The following is a 21,230-nucleotide window of genomic DNA, read 5'->3' as shown; positions in this document are numbered from 1 at the left end:
AAAGAAGTGCGTTTTCAGAGATTTTTTGAAAGTGGGACAGACCGTGGGAGAGAGTTCCAGAGGAGGGGTGCAGCCCTTGCAAAGTCTTGAATGTGAGCATGTGAGGAGGTAATGAGAGAAGAGTTGAGTAGCAGGTCAGTAGAGGAGAGTAGTAAGCGAGTGGGTGAGTATATAGAGATGAGTTCAGAGATGTAGGGTGGAGCAGAGTTATGAAGTGCTTTGAAAGTCAGTGTCATTAATTTGAATTTGATTCTGAAAGGTAATGGAAGCCAGTGCAGGGATTGACAGAATGGCGAGGCAGAGGAGGAGCGGTTGCTGAGGTGTATGAGCCTCGCAGCAGTGTTCATTATGGACTGGAGAGCTGACAGTCTCTGGAGGGGGAGGCCAATTAAGAGAGAGTTACAGTAGTCTAGACGCGATATGATGAGAGAGTGAATAAGAATTTTGGCAGCGTCTTGGGTGATAAATTATGGTATTTTGGAGATGTTCCTTAGGTGGAAGTGACATGATTTAATAAATGACTGGATATGAGGAGTGAATGACAGGGCAGAATCTAGGATAACCCCAAGGCCTGGGGAGAGGGGGTGATAGTGGAATTGTTAACTATGATGGATACTTCCGGGATGTTACTGGTGTTAGTTGGAGGAAAGAGAACCATTTCAGTTTTAGAGAGGTTTAATTTAAGGTAGCGTTGCGACATCCAGGTAGAGATAGCGGACAGGCAGGAGGAGACGCGAGTTAGGAGTTCTGGGTTGAGATCAGGAGATGAGAGATAGATCTGAGTATCGTCAGCATAGAGGTGGTAGTGGAAACCATACGAATTTATTAATTTGCCGAGGAAGTATAGAGGGAGAATAGTAATGGTCCCAGGACAGAGCCTTGAGGAACTCCAACAGAAAGAGGTAGGGGAGAAGATGATACTCCATTGTAGGAGACACTGAAGGAACGATTGGTGATGTAAGAAGAGAACCAGGACAGGGCTGTGTCACGAAGGCCAAGCGACTGGAGGGACTGGAGGAGGAGAGGGTGATCTACAGTGTCAAATGCGGCTGAGAGATCAAGCAGTATTAGTAGTGAGAAATGATTGTTGGCTTTAGCGGTTAAAAGGTCATTAGTTAGTCGAGTCAGGGCAGTTTCCGTGGAGTGTTGTGGCTTAAAACCAGATTGTAGGGGGTCCAGCAGGTTATTGTCAGAGAGGAATGAGGTAAGTCGGTTGTAGACTAGGCGCTCAAGTAGTTTAGAGATGAAAGGTAGCAGAGAGATAGGTCGGAGGTTGTCAAGATTGGAGGGATCAAGAGAGGGTTTTTTCAGAATGGGGGTGACAAGAGCATGTTTTAGTCGAGAAGGAAACAGTCCAGTTGAGAGGGAAAGTTCAAATAGGTGAGTTAAGGCTTTGATTAGACAAGGATAGACAAAATTGCCTTGTGTTCTATTATTTGTACTGTTGCTCTATCTCCATTTCACTTCTGATCCAAGTGTGGTGTTAACAAGTATATTTCAGCAGTAGATGTGTCCAAAGGAAATCCATTTTGCATTATCATCACACCGGGAAACCACATCATCAGAAGGCATATCATGTGGGGGTTGACCTATAAAGAAACTGATTTTATTATTCTCATAAATAACATTTCTCTATTGGGACATAATCCCCTTTTCCTTTCCTGGTCTCATTACAGCACAACATTATTCTTTCCTGGTGCAATTTCCTCAGTGGATTCTGGTTGTTTGTTTGGATGTTGTATCCAAAACTTTGCTCCAAAACTTTTATCACCTCATATAGTTACTTATGCTGGAGGATTTTTTTTCATGACTTGCCCAGAATACACTGACATAATTATTGCAATTGTAGGGGATAAGAGGAATCATTCCCCTGTTTTTCTGTCTGTGACATCATCCAGCCCAGTTACAGGCTGGAGAGCAACCCATGTGCCTGATTTTGGAGCCTTTTGCACAGGGTCTCTGACAGAGTTTAGTAAGGGCTGGTAGTAAAAGATCCAGCCAGAACCAAGTCCTGTAAAGCTGTTCAAGCTGTTAAATCTGTGGAAGTACAGAGAGAGGCCAGCCTGTTCCCTGCCAAGCTGATAGAGACTCAGAAGGAGAAAGGTGCCACTGGTGAGATTGATCCTGCTGCAGAGCTGCCTGTAATCTCCAGTGTGATTTCCACTGAGCGCACCCCAGTGAGTGAGCCACCCAAGGGAGGATACTGGCAATGATACAAGCATGGGGTCCCAAACTGACTACAGGTCTTGTGTATTTACCTGCTATGTGGGAGTACTGCTGGATTCCAAAAGGAGGGGTTCTTTTGGGAAAGGTAGTGCTACCTGGGAAATAAGAGCTCTGAGGCAGGGACATTCCAGTTGAACTGAAATGTGTGGTTATTAACCCCTTCCAGAGGATTGGGACTTTGAGGCTTAAAAAGATTACCTAATAGTGATTTAGGTATGTATGTATATTTTTATTTGTAAAGCGCTCCTTGAGGGCAAAGCACTGTACAACAAAACAATAAATTATCAGGAACAAACAAGGGTCAGAATAAAAAGTAACAATAAGTGCATTATTAGACTACAATTCACATAAATATAAAATATAATTACAATGCAGATTAATTGCTCAGTGTCAAGGAAACAAAAGGCTAGAGGACCCTACCCCGTAGAGCTTACAGTCTAAATGGGAGGGTAACATACAGACACAATTCAGAGGGGTATTAAGGTGCTGTGGGTTACAGTTTGTTACACTGATATATAAGTGCCAGTTCAGCTGTTATCCAGGTGCTCCCAGAGAGTCTTTGAGTTTTGTTATAAAAACACTGAGGGAGGATTCTCTCCTGAGAGATTCAGGAATGACATTCCAAATATAAGGAGTCACAAGAGAGAAGGGTTTGATACGGGAAACAGCAGTAGTAGTGGGGGGTACAACCAAGCGGTTGCTCTGAGAGGAGCGGAGGTTTCGGGCAGGAACATATAGAGAGACAAGAGATGAGATGTAGTGAGGTGCAGAGGAATGAAGGGAAGGTTATGAGGAGGAGTTTATAAGTTATTCTTTGTTTTATAGGAAGCCATGATAAGGACTTCAGCAGCGGAGGGGCCTGTACCTTTTGGATGAGAGGAGGAGAATTCTGGCAGCAGTGTTTAATACAGACTGTAGAGGGGAGAGATGGCAGTTAGGGAGGCCAGTTAGTAGAAGGTTACAGTAATCTAGTCGGGATAGGATGAGAGCATGCATGAGCGTCTTGGATGTATCAGGTGAAAGGAAGGGATGGATTTTGGCAATATTGCGTAAGAAAAAGTGACAGGTTTTGACAGGGGTGTTAATATGATCAGAGAAGGAGAGAGAGGAGTCAAAGATTCCCCCCCGACAGTGAGCTGAGTTGACAGGATTAATGAGCCATCAATAGAGATAGTAAATAGGGGAGTAGGACCAGGCTTAGGTGGAGGCGCTGGTTCATCCAATTTGAGATAACCAGGAGGCAGTTAGAGATCTGAGCCTCTGTTTCAGCTGTTAATGAAGGGGTGGATAAATATATTTGGGTACATCAGCATACAGATGATAATTAAAGCCAAATGAATGGATGAGATCTCCCAAAGACAGAGAGTACAGGGAGAACAACAAGGGACCAAGTACAGAGCCTTGCGGCACCCCCACATTAAGTGGAACTGGAGATGAGGTTTTGTTATCATAGGAGACAGTGAATGATCGGTTAGAAAAGTAAGAAGAGAGCCAAGATGCAGCCTGGTTACGGATGCCAAGCAAATAGAGAATCTGTATCAGGAGAGGTAGTATCCCACATATCCCAGTGCAGGAGTGCTTTGTGTATTAGATTGCCCAATTTCTTTATTACTGTTTATATTTGTTTCATCTGCAAACTGTGCGTTGTATTATTCCTAGTGGAATCCCCCTGAGGTGTGTTCCTCAGTGTTCCTTAGGTGGAGGCACTGCGCTGTAATTCCCAGTACTTTTCGTACGCATAATTGCTATTTAAAGAGACAGTAACCAAATTAGTTTTATACAATATTTTGCCTATATAATCTGCATCAATAATCAATTAATCAATAAAATATTTTGATCTCTCCTTGATAATCTGCATCAATAACTCCTCTCAATACTTGAATACCTTTAATAGAAAATCCAGAAAAAAAACCTGAAAATGTTCTGGAAGTATCTACATTTCTATTCCTGCTGCAAACTTGACACTACATCATGATGTGACATGAAACAAATACACACAGCACACACAATGGAAATAGCACACCAGCAATAGCTCAAGACAAAATCAACGCAAAAACACAGCCAATACACACATTGACTCACAAGACATGTTTAACTGTACAACTATGACAATTGTTGGAACTAGACTTAATTTTCCTTTTCCATTTCTTGTACGTGTATCTGGCACATTGTGCTGCAACTTGCTCTGTAAGGCGCTAATACTCCTTTAATTTCCTAATAACTTAAAGTAGTATAACATGAACTTGTTATGGCTTTATTAGCAAATACGGAATTAACGTATGAATTGAGGGAGTCTAATTCTCTGTAATTGGTCTGTTATTTAATATTTGCAAAGAACTTTGTCAATTATCTCTCCAGTTTGTATAAATCTCATGACCTTGTTTCTGGAATTTTTCTTTTAGTAATCCATTTATTTACAACTATGAACATCAACCTGATACCAACCATCAGATAAATCTAATCACATTCTGTTTGCCCTATTACTGAATTTTGACCTGATCCTTTTTTAAATCACTGAGCTTGAAAACCAAAAGTATCCTTGGGACCCCAATCAACCAACTTTAACACCTTCCATTGCCTGGACTTACATTTTACACATCGTACTATAGCAAATGCAGGGCTGCCATCAGAAATCACAACATTTTATGTCCAGTGTTGGACTGGCCCACAGGGATACCAGGAAAAGTCCCGGTGGGCCCAGGTGTCAGTGGCCCCTCATGCTGCTAAACATTTGGCCTATTTCATGGCCATTCCATAAATAGTTGGAAAAGATTATTATGTGTAAAGAAAAGAGACTAGGAGAATAGAGGTTGAGTGAGGAGAGGAAGAAAAATAGTACTAAGAGTGGGCCCCTGGTCTAAGATTAATTGGTGGGCCCCTGGTCAAAGGTTTTTGGGTGGGCCCCTGGTTTCCCAGTCTGACACTGTTTATGGGCTCCCCCTTGGCACTCCTTACTCACCCATCAGTAGGATGGTCACACAAGACACATGCCTTAAAACAGTAAGTGCCCCCATACAAGTTAAAAAAACAACTTTGGTGCCTAGGGTCCCCCTTGCCTCAATTGGTTGAAGTACAGCACCACAATTCTTTTTTTGAATAAAAATGCCTTTATTAGGGACACTGGCAGGACCTGGATAAGCGACGTCTCAGGCTACACAGAGGCTTTTTTTCAAGCCCACCAGACACTTCAACAACACAGCTTTTTATACAGAAACATATTGCTCCATCTGCTGGCTCATTGTTACAAATGAGTTAAAGTTTTCAACAGGTTTATTACATTGTCACACGGCGATATCCCGATAACTTTTAAGTGGTTGAACAATCACAAGTTGCTTTTTCTGAGGAAGTGGCGGTACACCACGAAATGCGTCATGCGTGGGGTATTAAGTCATATTCATGATATGAACTAATGGCTTTAGCTGTTATTAAGATTTTATTACTCCAGCCATCGTGTGCTCCGTACAATTGCTGCTATTGCTGTGTTTGCATCAAGTTCGTCTAGTTCCGGGGACATGATTACCTGTTGGTTACCATGTTGGACCTGTGGAACAGGTGTGGGTGAGTGCTCACAGTTGAATTCTCTCTACATATTCTCTATAAAAAGTTGTATTGTGTTGTATTGTTGAGTGTGTGGTAAGCTTGAAACGAGGCTCTGTGTAGCCTGAAACATCGCTTATCCAGGTCCTGCCAGTGTTCATAATAAAGGCATTTTTATTCCAGAAAATAATTGTGGTGCTGTACTTGAACCAATTGATGCAAGAGGAGTGGCCATTCAGGGTACGTGCACCAGGACCCACTGATTTGAAGTTTTGTGAACTGATTTTACCAACCAAACCTAGGGTCCACCCTAAAAGTTTTGGTGGTCAAGGCCATACAAGTTATAAAAAAAAATGTTGGTGCCAGGGCCCCTACAAACATGTTTGTATTTGTATCACAAACTTACAACTATATGAATTGTGCAATGAGAAACCCATAGTCTAAAGGCTGGTGTAAGGGTTGTGTGGATTTTGGATATGGAGGGATGAGAGCTCAGGGTTCCATGTGTACTGGATACAGATGATGGAGAGATGATACAGCATACCTCCCAACATTTGGAAAATAGAAAGAGGGACAAAAAGATTTGCTGTGCATATTGCACTTTCCTCTTCCAAGATGGGTATATTTTAGGGTCTGATGGAAGATTTAATAAACATTCCTTGTGCATTTGATTGAACAGGGTCAGAACAACAAGGCCCAAACACCACAGACATGTCTTCAGTCTCCTTAATGAGTGCACCACATTTGATTTTTAAAAAAACATTAGTGGAATTCCAGACAAACATATAAATTGGTAGGTGAACCGAAAGCAGGTATGAAATCCTAGTGGGAAAGTCAACTCAGATCACTTACCTTGTTCTTCATTATTACATAGAATAAGGGAGTAACCATGCTATTAATGCCCACACACCAAAAGTAGATGATGAAAAAATGAGCCGAGATGTTTTGTTTAAAGATTTCAGATCTGTAGAGACACAAGGACAGATAAAAGGGCTTAGAACAGCAGACAGTTGTGGTTGGTAAACAGATTTTGGGGGTGAGATACACTTTCACCTACTATCTGAACTAGATGATATATACTAATTAGATGCATTTTCAGCCCTAATGAATTATTGAGGAATGTTAATTGACTTCAATAAGCCTATGGTACATCATGCACTATAGGTTACCATGGTGCCATCAGAGAAATCCACCATTCTCATTTTTAATCAATATCCATTAGTGCGTATGAGTGGGGGCTCCATTACATTAGCTCGATGACATCATCAGATTATCATACCTCATTTCTCAGATCCCAGTCACTTGATGTCGTAGCACCTTTAGTCCATTACTAGGAACCAATTTTATTGATTTCCCCTCATTATAAATGAATACATTCACGGGGATAGAAAAATATTAAGACAAAAAATATTCTGCTTTCCACACATTGCTTTTAACCATTTTGGCTCATTTCAAATTATTTCTAAGAATACTGGATTACATTTCCCCCCACCTCCCATGACATTTTCTAAACTGCCCAAGACTCTTAATTTTCTATGGGAGGCTGATGAATTTGTTTTTTGGTAAACTTTTGTAACGAAAAATTTACTTTATCAGAATGAAATAAAAGCAATGGGATGAGTGAGTTTTTTTTTACTATAATTATATAGTGTCCATCTGTTAAAAGAGTGTTTGGGTTTTAAAAGTATGTTGCTGAAATATCATTATTATATGGCAATTCATAAATACAGATGGAGTTAACCCTACTGCAAGCTATATTAATGCATTTATTGCAATGATGGAGTTGAGATGACATTGTAGGCCATGGAGAGCCATCTGAGCCAAGATCATCTTGTGATGCCACACTGGTATAAGCTCTTGTACTCTACTCTCTATTTCACTTAAAACAAACATTAGTTTGGCCTATTCTGGAACCATCATTACCTCCATAGATCAGCTGGAAATCCTCCTGGAGAAAAGCAGTGAGAGACTCATGTTGGACCCGGATAGAGAAGTTCTGGTTCTGGTTCTCCTCGGTGGGTTCAATGGTGAGTGTGCTGTTGACTCGGTATGTACCATCTGTATTTCTCTGGGGGGTGAGCACAGTTCCACCAGCCAATATCTCCCCGTCCCTGAGCCACATAATGTCAATTTCCACAGGGTAGAAGCCAGTGATGGAGGCACTCAGGATACTTTCCTTATCTTTAATTACAATATTATTAGTGACCGTGATCCTGGGCGGAGCTGTTTTGGAATAGAAGAGGAAGGATTTGTATGCTAGTAATATAATTAAACCAACTATTTCATATTTTAATTAAACTCATTTTGTAAGGGATGGAATTTTTTTAATCCTAGTAAAAAAACGAAATAATTGGGATTTATTTTACTGGTGGGCATTGATAGGCATGTGTGTGTGTCATGTTTTGCATTTCCTAAACACTTTGTATTCCAAGGCATGCTATATTAAGGATTAAGGATCCCAAAAGGATTCCAAACTCTTTCCCACATATCTAAATAGAAGTTGGCCTTTAGTACAAGTTGATCCAATGACTGCTCTGATTGCATCTTGGTGTCAGGAAGGAATATCTGTTTGTAAAGTAAATTAAAGAGGCTTCAGGCAGATGTTTTTTTTTGCCTTCCTCTGGATCAACTAGCAGTTAGGCAGGTTTTATTTAGTCATAAAAGATTAAACATGATGGACATGTGTATTTTATAAACCTGATGTATGTATAACAGTGTATTTTCTCAATTTAACATAATAAATTTGAAAAAAGACACCGTCCGTCAAGTTAAACCCCTAAAGTTCTCATACATAACCTGCCTAATTGCTACTTGATTTGAGGCACACACTTAATTCTAATGAACAACCCCCCTTAGTGTCTTCCTTTTAATGGGATTGATGTCAAGAATGGGCATGGCCAAAGCAGAGACTAAAACCTGAACTCTTCTAGTAATTGGATGAAATCTGCTGGGATTATCATTTGGTACAAATCTAATGAGCAGATACTGTGCCAGATAATAAAACCAATATAACATGTTCCTCTATCTGTTTAATTGAAGCAAAAACTGTTACCATAAACCCAGAAGTAGACCTTCCTCTCCCTTCTCTCCGGTGTATAAAGCACACAACACGTATACTTCCCTTCATCAGATACTCGCACATCAGCAATGTCCAGAGAAGCCAACCCATATTTTGTAGCATCCTTGTTTATGGATAATCTTGAGTTCAATGTCTTCACTTTGGTGTACATTCTGGTGTAGTTCAAGATCTCCCTATCATTTAGGTACCAGAATATAAGAAGGTACTGAGCATCAAAAGGTGGGTAATCTATACGGAATTTGCAAAGTATTGAGGTATTAGTTCCCAGTGTCGCTTGGTGGGTGTGAGGAACAGTCACATTTAGGAGAGACTCTGTAATCAAAGAAATGTTATTAAGAAAGTCAAGGATAGGTTAGGGGTGTTGTGGAGGTAGAGGAGGAAAGGTGAGTCCTTGAGGCAGGGGCTGTAAGTGCACAATGAGAAGATGAAAGTTGAACTTGACTGGACAGGACAGAACAAGCATAGAAGAGGACTGGACAAGACTGAAGCCAGAACAGGACTGTAGCAGGGATAGTACTGGAGCAGGAACAGGACTAGAGCAGGAACAGGACTGGAGCAGGAACAGGACTGGAGCAGGAACAGGACTGGAGCAGGAACAGGACTGGAGCAGGAAGGCAAACAGGACTAGAAAACAGAGCAGAAATGATAAGGCACGGTACTGTACAGGCAAGGCAAGGTAAAAGCAGGACAAGACAGGCAAGGGAAGATAGAAAGAGCAAGAGTTAGAGCAAGGTACAAGGGAAAAGGCTAGGAGACAATGCCAAAGCAATTGAAGTCACCCATAGTAATAACTTGACCCACTTGTGAAGCTGCTTCTATTTGAAAAAGAGTAGCTGGGCTTCATACTCGACACTTATACCAGGTGGTTTATAACATACACCAATGAGAATTCTCTTTGTTACCTTTTGTCCAGTCAAAATCTCTACCCAGAGGGATTCTACACCCTCACCACTGGCAGCTATTGTTATTTCTTTAGCGCATGGCTTTAATTCAGGCTTTACATACAAACACACTCCTCCACCCGCTATTTAATCCCTCTGTCCCTCCTAAAAAGGGTGTAACCATTTAAATTCACAATCACATGTTTCATCCCACCAGGTCTCAGTGATACCAATGATATCATAATGTTTAGAGCAATTAATTCCAGGTCTCCCATTTTACCTGACAAACTCCGTGCATTTGCAGCATACAGCGGAGGTTACTACTTTTACTTGTGAAATTTGCATTACTTAGTGGAGAATTATATGTTAAGTTAGTATTATTCTGTTTTCCTTGTAACAGAGGGACCTCCTTAGCTGGTAAACTGTTTGCCCCCCTCACTCCTCCCCCATGACCCCTTACTAACCCCACTGCCCCATCTACCCTAGCTCCCCCATAATTCTTTATCTCACCCCCCCTTGCCTAGTTCAAACACTCCTCCAACCTCTTAGCCATTCTTTCCCCTAGCACCGTGGACCCCCTTCCATTGAGGTGCAAACCGTCACGGCTGTATAGGTTGTACCCCAAGGAAAAATTAGCCCAGTGCTCTAGGAACCCAAACCCTATGGGGTGTCGTCTGTCCCAAACCCATTCATATGAGCACCTGAGGAAGGATCACTCGATCCAAAACATGTCGTGCATTTTTTAAATAAAGTGATTACCGGCTAGAGAAATCGGTTCTCCGGAGTGAAATCTACAATTTGGGTATTTTATTGCATCATTAAGAAGCAAATGACTTGATTTCTGTTCAGTTTTCGGAAAGTTTTAAATCAGACAGTCCTTTCATAAAAAACCACAGAGGTGGCACCACTATCTCTATCTATATTCTGCCTGATGAGCAAGTTCAAATTTGTAATTACAGGTATGGGATCTATTATACAGAAATCAGCTATCAAGAAAGCTCTGTAATACAGAAATGCTAATTTAGAAAAACAATTTCTTACTTTTGATTGATTGATTGATTGATTGATTGGACATTGGTCTTTTTTCAGCCCAACTTAACGATGTAACTATGATTTGCTTTTTATTGTTTCTGTAATTATAAGAAATGAACGGCACTTGTATATAACTAAGCCAGGCTGATGCTTTTATTCATTGGCCAGATTATTGTTTGGGTTTCACAAGGCTGAAAGCCAAACAAAAAGTTCAGATCCGAAAGAAATGCAATGAATTGTGATATAAAAGTCTAAAGAGTGTTACTGAGGATACAAAAGGCTGAGGGATCCAGAGTAACATCGATACAGTGAATGGTCCTGTACCACTGAGAGATTTTATTCACTTCTTTCTATAAATCTCATAAAAGAAGATTTTTGGATACAGAATTATGTTGGAAATGAGTAAAATGTGTGTATGGGGGGAGGGGAAATAGTGCAACAGAATCATCATGAGAAGGGAGCGAGTGTCCCACTGTTGCACCAACATGATATACAGTATATATAATACATAATATAAGATAATATAATAATATAATATAATACATCTCCCTGTGTCTGTCCTTATAAACAGTAATGGGGTCTGTGCCCTCCAGCAGGGAAATGACTCAGTACAGACGCCCAGACACAGACAGAATCTCAGTCCCCCCCCCCTGATATACACAGTAATATACACAGTAATCCTGCCCCCCCCCAGCTTGTGACCCCCCCATAATAAAGAGATGTTGCTGTTACCTGATTTTGGGAGGAATGAGAAGAGGAAAACGAGGAGAATGTGTCGTTGCTCCATGTCCAGCAGCTTCTCATTACTTTCACTTTCTATTTCCACTAATTCACTCACATTCCCATAATAACCCACCCACCCCCCCTGTATATAAACTGCAGCACATCTGTGTTTGTAATCAACTCCCCCTTTGTGTTAATATTATTGTGTTAATTAGGGACACTAAACCCAAGCGTTTAACCCCAGAAACTGAACTAGAGGGGGGCAGGCAAATAGAATCAAATAGATTTTTTTATATTCAATTTTGAAATCTGACATGGGGCTAGACATATTGTCAATTTCCCAGCTGCCCCTGGTCATGTGACTTGTGCTCTGATAAACTTCAGTCACTCTTTACTGCTGTACTGCAAGTTGGAGTGATATCACCCCCTCCCTCCCCCCCAGCAGCCAAACAAAAGAACAATGGGAAGGTAACCAGATAGCAGCTCCCTAACACAAGATAACAGCTGCCTGGTAGATCTAAGAACAACACTCAATAGTAAAATCCAGGTCCCACTGAGACATATTCAGTTACATTGAGAAGGAAAAACAGCAGCCTGCCAGAAAGCATTTCTCTCCTAAAGTGCAGGCATAAGTCACATGACTGGGGGCAGCTGGGAAATTTACAAAATGTCTAGCCCTATGTCAGATTTCAAAATCGAATATAAAAAAATCTGTTTGCTCTTTTGAGAAATGGATTTCAGTGCAGAATTCTGCTGGAGCAGCACTATTAACTGATGCGTTTTGAAGAAAACATGTTTTCCGATGACAGGATCCCTTTAAGCCCAGTTTCAGTGAACAAGTCTGTCCTTTATCCCCATGTCTGATTCCAGTGTCATATAATGAAATAAATAAAATAACGTGTGTATGTCAGATAAAAGCAAGATGGCTGACATAGTGCTGGGAATCTGTATTCTCATTGGTCACTTCTTTTGCATTTATAATGAGGTTTTCTTCTCCTCTTTTTTTTTTAAAGCCAGAGGTTGTGCTTTCATTCACCCATAGTGCATAGTGCAATAAAGTGCAAAGTGCGGGTGACCCAGTGAGTCCTACCAAAAGCCTTGATAAAGGGCCCAGACGGGTCCAAAACGTTGCCCTTTTGTGATGTATATATGGGTTTAAATAAATCAGTTTTGGACACAACTTCAACAAACTGGTGTGCATCCGAATTTATTGCTATTACTCCACTGACCCCTATGCAAGGGAAGGGTCTTCTGGGTAAGCAACCTGCACTTACAACAAGTGTTCATTTTGGGATTGGTTTGAGCTCTCCATTTTTGTGCATTCTACCAAAAGGCATGGGCTCCAAAATCCAGAAGCCCCAGACCAAAAGGTTACAGGACCGATGGGCTACCTTCATCTGAGGGTTAGTGTGAGCCCCAAATCCCTACCCCCCCCTTGCACAAAAGGCACAGGCGTGGGGCAAGGGTCTTCAGACTCTCCTTTATGTCACGGCTAGGGACAGTCCCTTTAACCGGAGGTTCTGCAGAAACTTCTCCCAGGGCACCAAAACCTGGGGCAGAGTCCAAAAGGACTAACTCCACCCCTGCAGTGAAAAAGACTTTATGTGCACATAAAAAAGTGACACCCATATAAAAACATAAATAAGTGCTAAAAATTAGTGCCATAAAGTGCATAAGGGCAAAACAAGTGCTCCGGTGGGAGGCCAAATAAAGAATCTTCTTGTTCCTCCAAAAGGCCAGAGGAAAGAAATAAAAGCATCAATAAAAACCATAAAGTGCATAAAACATTGTGAGGTTCCTCCTGTAGGGGGCACTGCACCTCATTCCCAGAGGATAAAATGTTTCTCAGAAGAAACTAAACTTGATCTTAGCCAGTTTTTTCTCTTTCTTTGTTCACTAGATTTCTGCTTCTGTTCAGTTGGTCTATTTATTACAGCAAGAGACAATAATGAGTGGGATCTCTGCCCTTTTATTATAGTGAGACACAGACTGTGGAACTCTGGGAAGGAATATAGAGTTTGTGCAAAGGTTCCCCTATACATATAATGTTGTTTTGTCTATACACCTTCTGGCACAAAGTCCTATACAGGGGGTGCCGGTTGGAAGGCTCAGCAGACTGGGTTACACCAGGTTAGTACAGACTGGGGGCTTCTCAGTTGAACCCCAATGTCCAGTCATTGGGTTGTGTAATTAGTTAACAACCCCACACACCTCTCTCCCCGACTCTTGCACTCATGTCTCCATAGACTGGATACAACACAGACACACAGGAGGACTCATTAGAAGTCAGGGGAGTTATTGTGCAAGAGCTCACAGTTTAATAACATTCATTTGTGATATTGGGTACATTGAATTTATTCCGGATTGTACATTGTAATACAGGGGTTTAAACGGACTAATATTGTTATTATATTTGCACTTTTTCTGTTTGTTTTGATGCTGTTTGGAGTATTGTGAAATAAAGGGACACAACTGAAGGACCTCAGACCAGTCTGATAGGGATTTGGTATCAGTGGACCCAGCAACAAGATACTTTTGTTTTTCTATTTTTAGCAATATTCAATTGTTGGGTCTGTAGCACCCCCTATTATTGGGGACCTAGGATTGTACCTGTGCCAATTGTCTCAAATACTTACAGGTTGTAATGAGGCTGCTTTTAGACTGAACCTCCAAACTCAAATGAGGAGACCATATACAGGCACATTTAAGGTTCTTTGGACTAATTTGGCATCTTATCTGCCTGTGCATGGGGCCCTCAGACAAGCCCACCAAACCAATATCTGGCTGTAAATGAGCCATGTGCCAATTGGGCAAGTTTGATTGAGGACTACATTGGCTCATTGATGAAGTCCTTTCCCCAACAGCCCCTATTCCAATAGTTACAATCCGATCATTTGGCCCTAGGTAGTGATGGGCAAATTTATTCGCCAGGCGCGAATTTGCGGCGAATTTGCGCGATTCACCGCCAGCGAATAAATTCGCAAAACGCCCAAAATTGCGTATTTCGTGCGAAATTCGCCCATCACTAGCCCTAGGGCCAAAGCATCAGATTAGCAGATTTTGGGCTATGGTGAGTGGATATTATAGTGTATGGCCAGTGTCTTCCAGAAGGCTAGTGACCTGTCTCACCCTTGCACATGTGCACTGACTGCATTCATCCATAGCCAGGTACTGAGCATGAGCAAAATCTTAATACTAATATTTATATAGGGATATGGTAGCGCCAGTGTATGTATTGAACTTACAGGCATTTAATTTGACTTTAATTAGACACACAACACAGCAGCCCTTCTCTATCTACACCTGAGCTGCACAACACAAAGCTGCTCCACTACAAACACTTCCTATAATGAACATTTAGCCACAGTCTCATTCCCTGGAGTTACACACCCTGATTATCAGTTTATACATGTGCAGGTATATACAGTGCTGTACAATGATTAGTACAATGGGCGACATTACTGTAACGTCAGCCTGTTCAGTCATTTTCTTTGCCCAAAGAAATAGGTGTCAAGGGTCACAAAGTGTTTAAAAGCCCTGAATGTAATATCTACTCTTAAGATTTTACTCTCACAATTACTTGTCCTTTACAGCATCTTATTAGGGCTCCCTGGGAAGCCTGCATTGTAGGGCTGTCACCTTTCCCCAGTAGTAACTGGGCTGTGGGCGGGGCTGTGACATAACAGGGGAGGGACAATGATGTAACAGGTCAGTGTGATGACGTAAGGGACTGGGCTATGACTGGAGATTGCAACTGCCCGATCTCCAAGTCAATCTTGGGGAATCCTGTTGGTTTTCCTTATTTGGAAAAGCAGACAGGCAGTTTTGACCCAGTCAGCCCAGCAGGCAGTTTTGCCACCTAACAAGTGGCAACCTTAATGCATTGGCGGGATGCACTGGGTGGGGCATTATAAATGAGGGACTGGAGGTGCCAGATGGATACTATATACAACATCTCTATGTGGATATTGCTGTATACAGGTCACTTGCTATTCAGGCAATTACATTAGTTAGTACTTATCTATAATTTCCTTATTCCTCTCTGTAGTTTTCATTGGCAAAACTAAAGGGCACCATTCCTCTACAATCCCATTTTTCCATAAATCCGTTCTTTTATTGTTCATTCTGTTGATGGCATTTCCCATTATTCCCATTGTGTCCTAACTAATGATTCTCACCCAACCATCTTCCCTCCACACAGAGAAAGCAGCATGGAGGGGCTCAGTGAATTGGGCAATGAAGGTGTGTAAGTGCCTGATTGGCTCACTCAGCTCATAGAAGGACAGACGTCCAGCCTCATAGTCCAATGAGATCCCTAATCTCTTGCAAGATGGATCCTGGGACAACTTGGTCTCTTTACCCTGATGTCTCACTAGATAGTAATTACTCCATCTGTACATGCACCAGGATTTACCATTATTCCCAATAACTGACTGGCATCCTCCCCTCTCTATACTGGGATAGGCTGCTCCTACTAACCAGTACCCACACTCACTGCCCTCCACTTCCCAGTAATGTCGCCCTGATTGGAAACTCCTGCTGCTTAAAACTTGGCATTCCTCAAATCTCTCTGGGGTTTGAGGGCGACATTGTTTTTTTTCTGTACAGGACACAGTTTTCTTGTCCCCAGAAACCAAAACACTACTCCCAGCAGTGTTTATATCCAGTACCAGGTCTGTGGCCTCCTGCCCATAGATCCTTCCTTTTGCCCCAGTCACAATCCCAGCTAATCCTGTGAGAAATGTCTCTGAGATCAGGCCTACAACAGGGACCTCACTCTTATCTCTTTCTTCTCCCTCATTACTGTCATTAACAGCCCCACAAAACTCAGCTCCATCTGATGCCCATTCCTGTAGGACAATGAGTGGATCTGCCATGTTGCACAGCTCCTCAATGTGATGGATCTTCCATGTCAGCTCTTCCTTCTTTATTTCCAGCTGCTCCATCAGATCAGTGAGTGTGAGTGAGAGCTTCTCTTGTTCCCTGGAGATGTCACTCAGGAGTTGCTTCTCTAGGGCTTCCAGCTGTTCCCTGATGTCTCTAAACAGGGCAGTGACTCTCTCTGTCTCACCGGCTGCTTTTTCTGCCACTTCTCTCCTGCGCTCCTGCAGTCTCTGGGCTCCTCTCTCAGTCTCCTCTCTCTCTGGCCTCAGTTTCTCCACAACTTTCCTCAGTTTCTCTTTCTTCTTCTCAGAGGCCTCACTCAGCAGCTCCACCCTGTGGCCCCTGTGCTCTCCGACCAGACAGCAGGACACACAGATAGGGGCCCCATCCTCACAGCAGTAGTATTTAAGTAGTTCCTTGTGTATTGAGCATTTTGTATTCCTGAAAGAAACAGTGGCCTCAGTTAATATGTGTCCTTCAGACTTGCTGTGCACCTTGACATGGGCCTCACATATAGAAGCCTCACACAGGAGACAAGATTTAGCAGCAGGTGCAAAAGAGTGAATGCAGTAAGTGCAGAGGATCCCATGTTCCCTCGGCTTTGGGTGAATAGTCAGGAATTTCTCTGCTATGTTCCCTAGAGTTCTGTTCCTGGGCAGGGTTGGGCGCTCCTCAGACTCCTGTCTGCATTCAGGGCAGGAATAAGCCCCAGATCCCTCCTGGGCACCCAGCACCTTCTCAATGCAGCCCCTGCAGAAGTTGTGGCCACACGGCAGCAGTACAGGGTCTGTGTAAATGTTTAAGCAGATGGAGCAGCTCAGCTCTTCTCTCAGAACAGCCAACATTATTGCAGAAGGGAAGGAACGAGAAACGAAACTGCAAGTTCCCTGTTATCTCAGGAACCTGTTTAGCCACTCCCAACCTGTGGAGTCACCAAGAACAGCTCAGATTCCTAACTTTAACCCTCTACATTGCTACACGAAGCACAATCATTATTTCTAATGCTGGGTGGCACTCACTTGCTGCATCAAACTGTCAGCTGAAAGGCTCGGAGATGGATAAACAACTTTAAAGGAGCAGTGAAAGGGGATCCCTGTAAATCAAATGCAGAACAACATGTGCTGAAGTGAGATTAAATCCTTCAAGAAATATTAGAGTTGTTATTGTTTTTGAAACAAAGGTTGGGACGGCACATTTCTCAGCACATGAGTGTAGCTCTAGAGCAGGGGTGTCCAAAACAGAGACCGGGATCTAACAGTAGACTTTCAGCTTGTGAGCTGCACATCTCAAGACACTGTCGGCAAACAGCACTAAGGTGTCATAAGAAATTGTTCTTTGTTAAATCTGGCTATAAACATTTTATTAATATTTAAGAAATATTTTTCATGGAACAGAATGCTAAAAATACCTTTATGGATGTAGATCATAATGGGAAAATATCACTAAAAGTAGACCTCACATTAGCAAAGTATGGGCCCTCCTGCTCTAGAGACTCCTGTAATATTGACATATTTGAGTTCCTCTGTGGCACTCCTGAAGTTACAGCAACATGGGGGGGATGGTATTAGATATGAACAGCTAATGGCTATACAGTAGCAACTCCGATCCAGTTCTGGTCCCATGATCCATGGCAGTGATCTCTAAGCAGAAGTGTGTGCATGGGAAGCCAATAGCTAGTTGTGCATGGGGTGTGCATGGTACAAGTCAGGACTTGGTTGTGCACGTTGTATCCACCATTTATATATATAACAGTCCACAGGATAGGCAGCACTCTTGAAAATATGTTTTAGCTTGCCTGGGTGCAGTATCAAAAATTACGATATGTAGTCAGCAAGTAAGATCCGCACTCTCAGGTTCTATGTACAAAGTAAAAAGTTTTATTGTTACATATGAGACTAAGGTTTCGGCCTCCTCCGAGGCCTTTCTCAAAGTGTTTGATTGTTTGTAAAAATGCCATCCATGCTCTCAGAGCATCCTTCTTATTTGGGAGGGTTAAACTGTCACCATTCAGCTCTGCAAAGACGATCCAAATATGATCATTATTATCCTTTGTTTATATGGTGCTGTACAGAGATTTTACATCATGCACACAGTCTCTGCCCCAGTGAGCTTACAGTCGTATAACTGTGAAGGCAGATGAGTACTGTTACATATACAGTTGGGCACTTTATAGCAGTTTGGGTCGGGTTCAGGAGTTGAATGATATCTATATAAATAGTGGCCTTTTGTTTTGGATGCTGTTGGGAGGTTATCTGGTGGGACATTTGCTAAAGTATCTATATTTTTTAATCATATAATAATACAATATAATGTATACAGTGAATCCTCAATTTTACATCACCTCATATTAATTTTTCTTGCATTTTACACTGTTTTTATTTGTGGTCCCACCAATTCATAATGCATTTCAATGGGTGCATTTCGCTGATTTTACAATATTTGCATTTTACGCCAAAGATGTTCCCAAAAAATGCTGTTTGTTCATCATATGGGGGGTTAAAATAACAACCAGATGTGACAATGTAACATTAATGCTGCAATTGAATCCTTTTCATTAACACAGTAAATATTGTCTCTGAAAGTAAAGCAGACTTGTGCTTGTATCCTTTCAGTACTTGAAGAATAAGTTGAATATTGCCATGATTTTACATTTTCCTGGATTTTACCCCTGAAAAACATGAAAGAGGGGTTCTCCTGAATATTGTTTAGTTAAAATAATCATGTATTACTGTTACAATTGCTTGATATATTTACTGTGAGATACACTTGTTGGTGTGGACTCTTTAAAGGAGACATATTATGTAAAAAACAAGAATGTGCCAGTGCATTTTACTCCTCTAACTATAGAAGGACTGTGCTTAAAAAATATGTTAAGGGTTGATTTATTGATAATGTCATCAAAATCCTGCCCATCTGTTCTACTTGCTGCTGCCTCCTTTCCCAGGCTGTGCAGGGAATCCAGCAGCTCTCAGTTCACTGCAATGTAAGAACCAATCAGCAGCTAGCAGGACCTGATAGAGAACTGAATCCTGTCTGTGCTTGTGTGACTGCAGGGCTGTGATTGGCTGTCCTCTGCTACTGTGCTTCTGGCAGGGGCTGTTAGGACACGCCCACCCCTCATAATAAAATAATAACAGATCTATAGGGAGCTCCAATAAAGGGGACATTTTTGAAGACAATATTAATTTACTCCCAAGTAAATTCTGCTTTAGAGGAGTTTCCTTGTCCTTTAAGAAAAAGTGTTTCTATAAAAAAGGGGGAAAATGATAATTCCTTTCAATGGGGATTTGGAGTAAAGAGAAGGACAAACTAGAGTTTTTATACAATATAGTTAATCATGTCCCTCCAGGTTTACTAGAAGGAAATTAATAACTATCTAATTTAATTATCCTAAGTTCCTTCTTCCCTGAGTTTATGTTTTGCACAAACAAAAAGAATTTCCATACTTTCTGCCTTGTTTGTCCAGTTCAGAGTTGCAGAAGAGCTTACATGTCATCAAAGTACAATTCAGCTTATACATTTCATACAACTCTTCCTAAAAGTGTTCTTCATCTTTCCAGTTCATTTACTATAAATACGCCGGATATAACAACTTTTTGACAAAATACTGCTGAATTTCTTGAGAATAAATTGCACTGAAGAACTTCTTACCCCTAGTAACAATGAATTCTGTTTGTCTCATGTAACCTCTTTATTATAATAATCCTGGTAACTAAGACTATGAGCTTAGTGTTGTTGCAATCAGAAGGGTTAATGGGAGAGGGGCTCCTGCCAATGGGGGCTGAACTGTACGTCCCAGACACAGGCAGATAACAAGGCTAAGTGGGAGGTGGAGCTGATGGTGCGGAGTTGGATAATAAGTCTCTGTAAATTTGTAGGTGGTTTGGGAGTCTCATAACTTAAGGGTTACATAGTATCATTATGAATAACTGTGGGTGTTTTATGATTTTGCTAAAATTTACCCACAGTACCCCAAAATTCTCTTTCTGAATGTTTGATCATTAGTGTCTTAGTAGAACCTTTCACATTTGCTTTTCACAGTACCTTAATGCTAATTATTATACCTTAATTATTGTACATTAATTATTGTACCATGAACATTCATCATCTGAACCACAACTAAAAGTTATGTGTTTTTGTAAAAAGGACTAATATCAGGGGGCACATGGCTACAATGATGCTGGGACACTGGGTAAATTGTTGCATTATGAGAGGATTGAAGGCAAATTGTTTGGAATCTCTCTTGATGGCTTTAGTTATTGATCATGTCTCTATAGGAACCCAACCAGCAGGCACCCAGTAGAGGAAAGTGGTCATTACCCAATAAATACGCAGTTTGTTTGGAGATATACAACAGCCATTAGTCATGTATTACATCAACAATAATAATATTGCCAAGAGAGATTATTACACAAGGCTTTGCCCTTTTACTGGAAAGTGAAAGTTGTTTCAGCAGAAGCTCCAGGAGATGGAACAGCGAGTATTTGTCTCCGTTTTCCTGTTCTTACTCCTGCCCCACTCAGGTAACATTTATATACACCTCGTTATTATTGGGTATCAGGTGAGGGGGCACAGGGACATGAGGGGGTGGTGGTTCAGAAGTGGATACATTAAGTTTGTACAAAGGTTCTTAGTGACAAACCAGTGTTGCTGTATAGGAACCTCTTATTTTCAAGGGCTACAGAGCCTTTCCCTAAGTCTCTATGTGGGTAGTGTCTCTATTTGTGTGGGTAGAGTCTTTATTTATGTGGGAAGAGTCTCTATTTATGTAGGAGTCACAGAGATAAGGCTAGAGGAAAGAGTTTAGGAAGATAAACCACAAGTTTATGTTTAGGGTTGGCAGTTTTTGGATGGAGTCTGCCTTTCTC

General features: G+C 41.5%; 3 protein-coding genes across 6 annotated transcripts in view; 1 reads left to right on the top strand and 2 right to left on the bottom strand.

Moving 5' to 3' along the window:
* Positions 1–1,333: 1,333 nt before the first annotated feature.
* Positions 1,334–11,567, bottom strand: LOC121398183 (natural cytotoxicity triggering receptor 3 ligand 1-like). Its single transcript, XM_041577003.1, has 5 exons — positions 11,488–11,567; positions 8,816–9,154; positions 7,687–7,986; positions 6,616–6,727; positions 1,334–1,589 (listed from the first exon to the last, which is right to left on the bottom strand). The coding sequence occupies exons 1-4, from the start codon at positions 11,540–11,542 to the stop codon at positions 6,630–6,632; spliced, it is 792 nt and encodes a 263-aa protein (XP_041432937.1). The 5' UTR covers positions 11,543–11,567; the 3' UTR covers positions 1,334–1,589; positions 6,616–6,629.
* Positions 11,568–14,436: 2,869 nt separating this feature from the next.
* Positions 14,437–17,222, bottom strand: LOC108704744 (E3 ubiquitin-protein ligase TRIM7). The gene has a single exon (XM_018241423.2). It carries the CDS (start codon positions 17,205–17,207, stop codon positions 15,639–15,641), a length of 1,569 nt encoding a protein of 522 aa, XP_018096912.1. The 5' UTR covers positions 17,208–17,222; the 3' UTR covers positions 14,437–15,638.
* A 3,449-nt stretch (positions 17,223–20,671) lies between these two features.
* Positions 20,672–21,230, top strand: part of LOC108704743 — a 46,387-nt gene continuing 45,828 nt past the window's right edge. The window contains exon 1 of one of the 4 annotated variants that reach the window (XM_041576410.1): positions 20,672–20,885. In XM_041576410.1, coding sequence (XP_041432344.1) covers positions 20,831–20,885 — 55 coding nt within the window. In that variant the 5' untranslated portion in view covers positions 20,672–20,830. The remainder of the gene's footprint in view (positions 20,886–21,230) is intronic. The other 3 variants (XM_041576407.1, XM_041576406.1, XM_041576409.1) reach the window with 3 other exon arrangements.

This window comes from Xenopus laevis, chromosome 9_10L, assembly GCF_017654675.1.
Source record: "Xenopus laevis strain J_2021 chromosome 9_10L, Xenopus_laevis_v10.1, whole genome shotgun sequence".
Taxonomy (NCBI): Eukaryota; Metazoa; Chordata; class Amphibia; order Anura; family Pipidae; genus Xenopus; species Xenopus laevis.
The sequence above is the reverse complement of the archived record's forward strand: the minus strand, read 5'-3'. Positions and strand labels throughout refer to the sequence as shown.

What these genes read in the sequence shown, in the direction of transcription:
- LOC121398183 (XM_041577003.1), bottom strand. Translation starts at nt 11,542, where the DNA reads ATGGAGCAACGACACATTCTCCTCGTTTTCCTCTTCTCATTCCTCCCA. An exon ending in CTCATTCCTCCCAAAATCAG is followed by an intron (nt 9,155 to 11,487) that starts GTAACAGCAACA and finishes CTTTGATTACAG; the next exon opens with AGTCTCTCCTAAATGTGACT. An exon ending in GGTCTACTTCTGGGTTTATG is followed by an intron (nt 7,987 to 8,815) that starts GTAACAGTTTTT and finishes ATTCCAAAACAG; the next exon opens with CTCCGCCCAGGATCACGGTC.
- LOC108704744 (XM_018241423.2), bottom strand. Translation starts at nt 17,207, where the DNA reads ATGTTGGCTGTTCTGAGAGAAGAGCTGAGCTGCTCCATCTGCTTAAAC.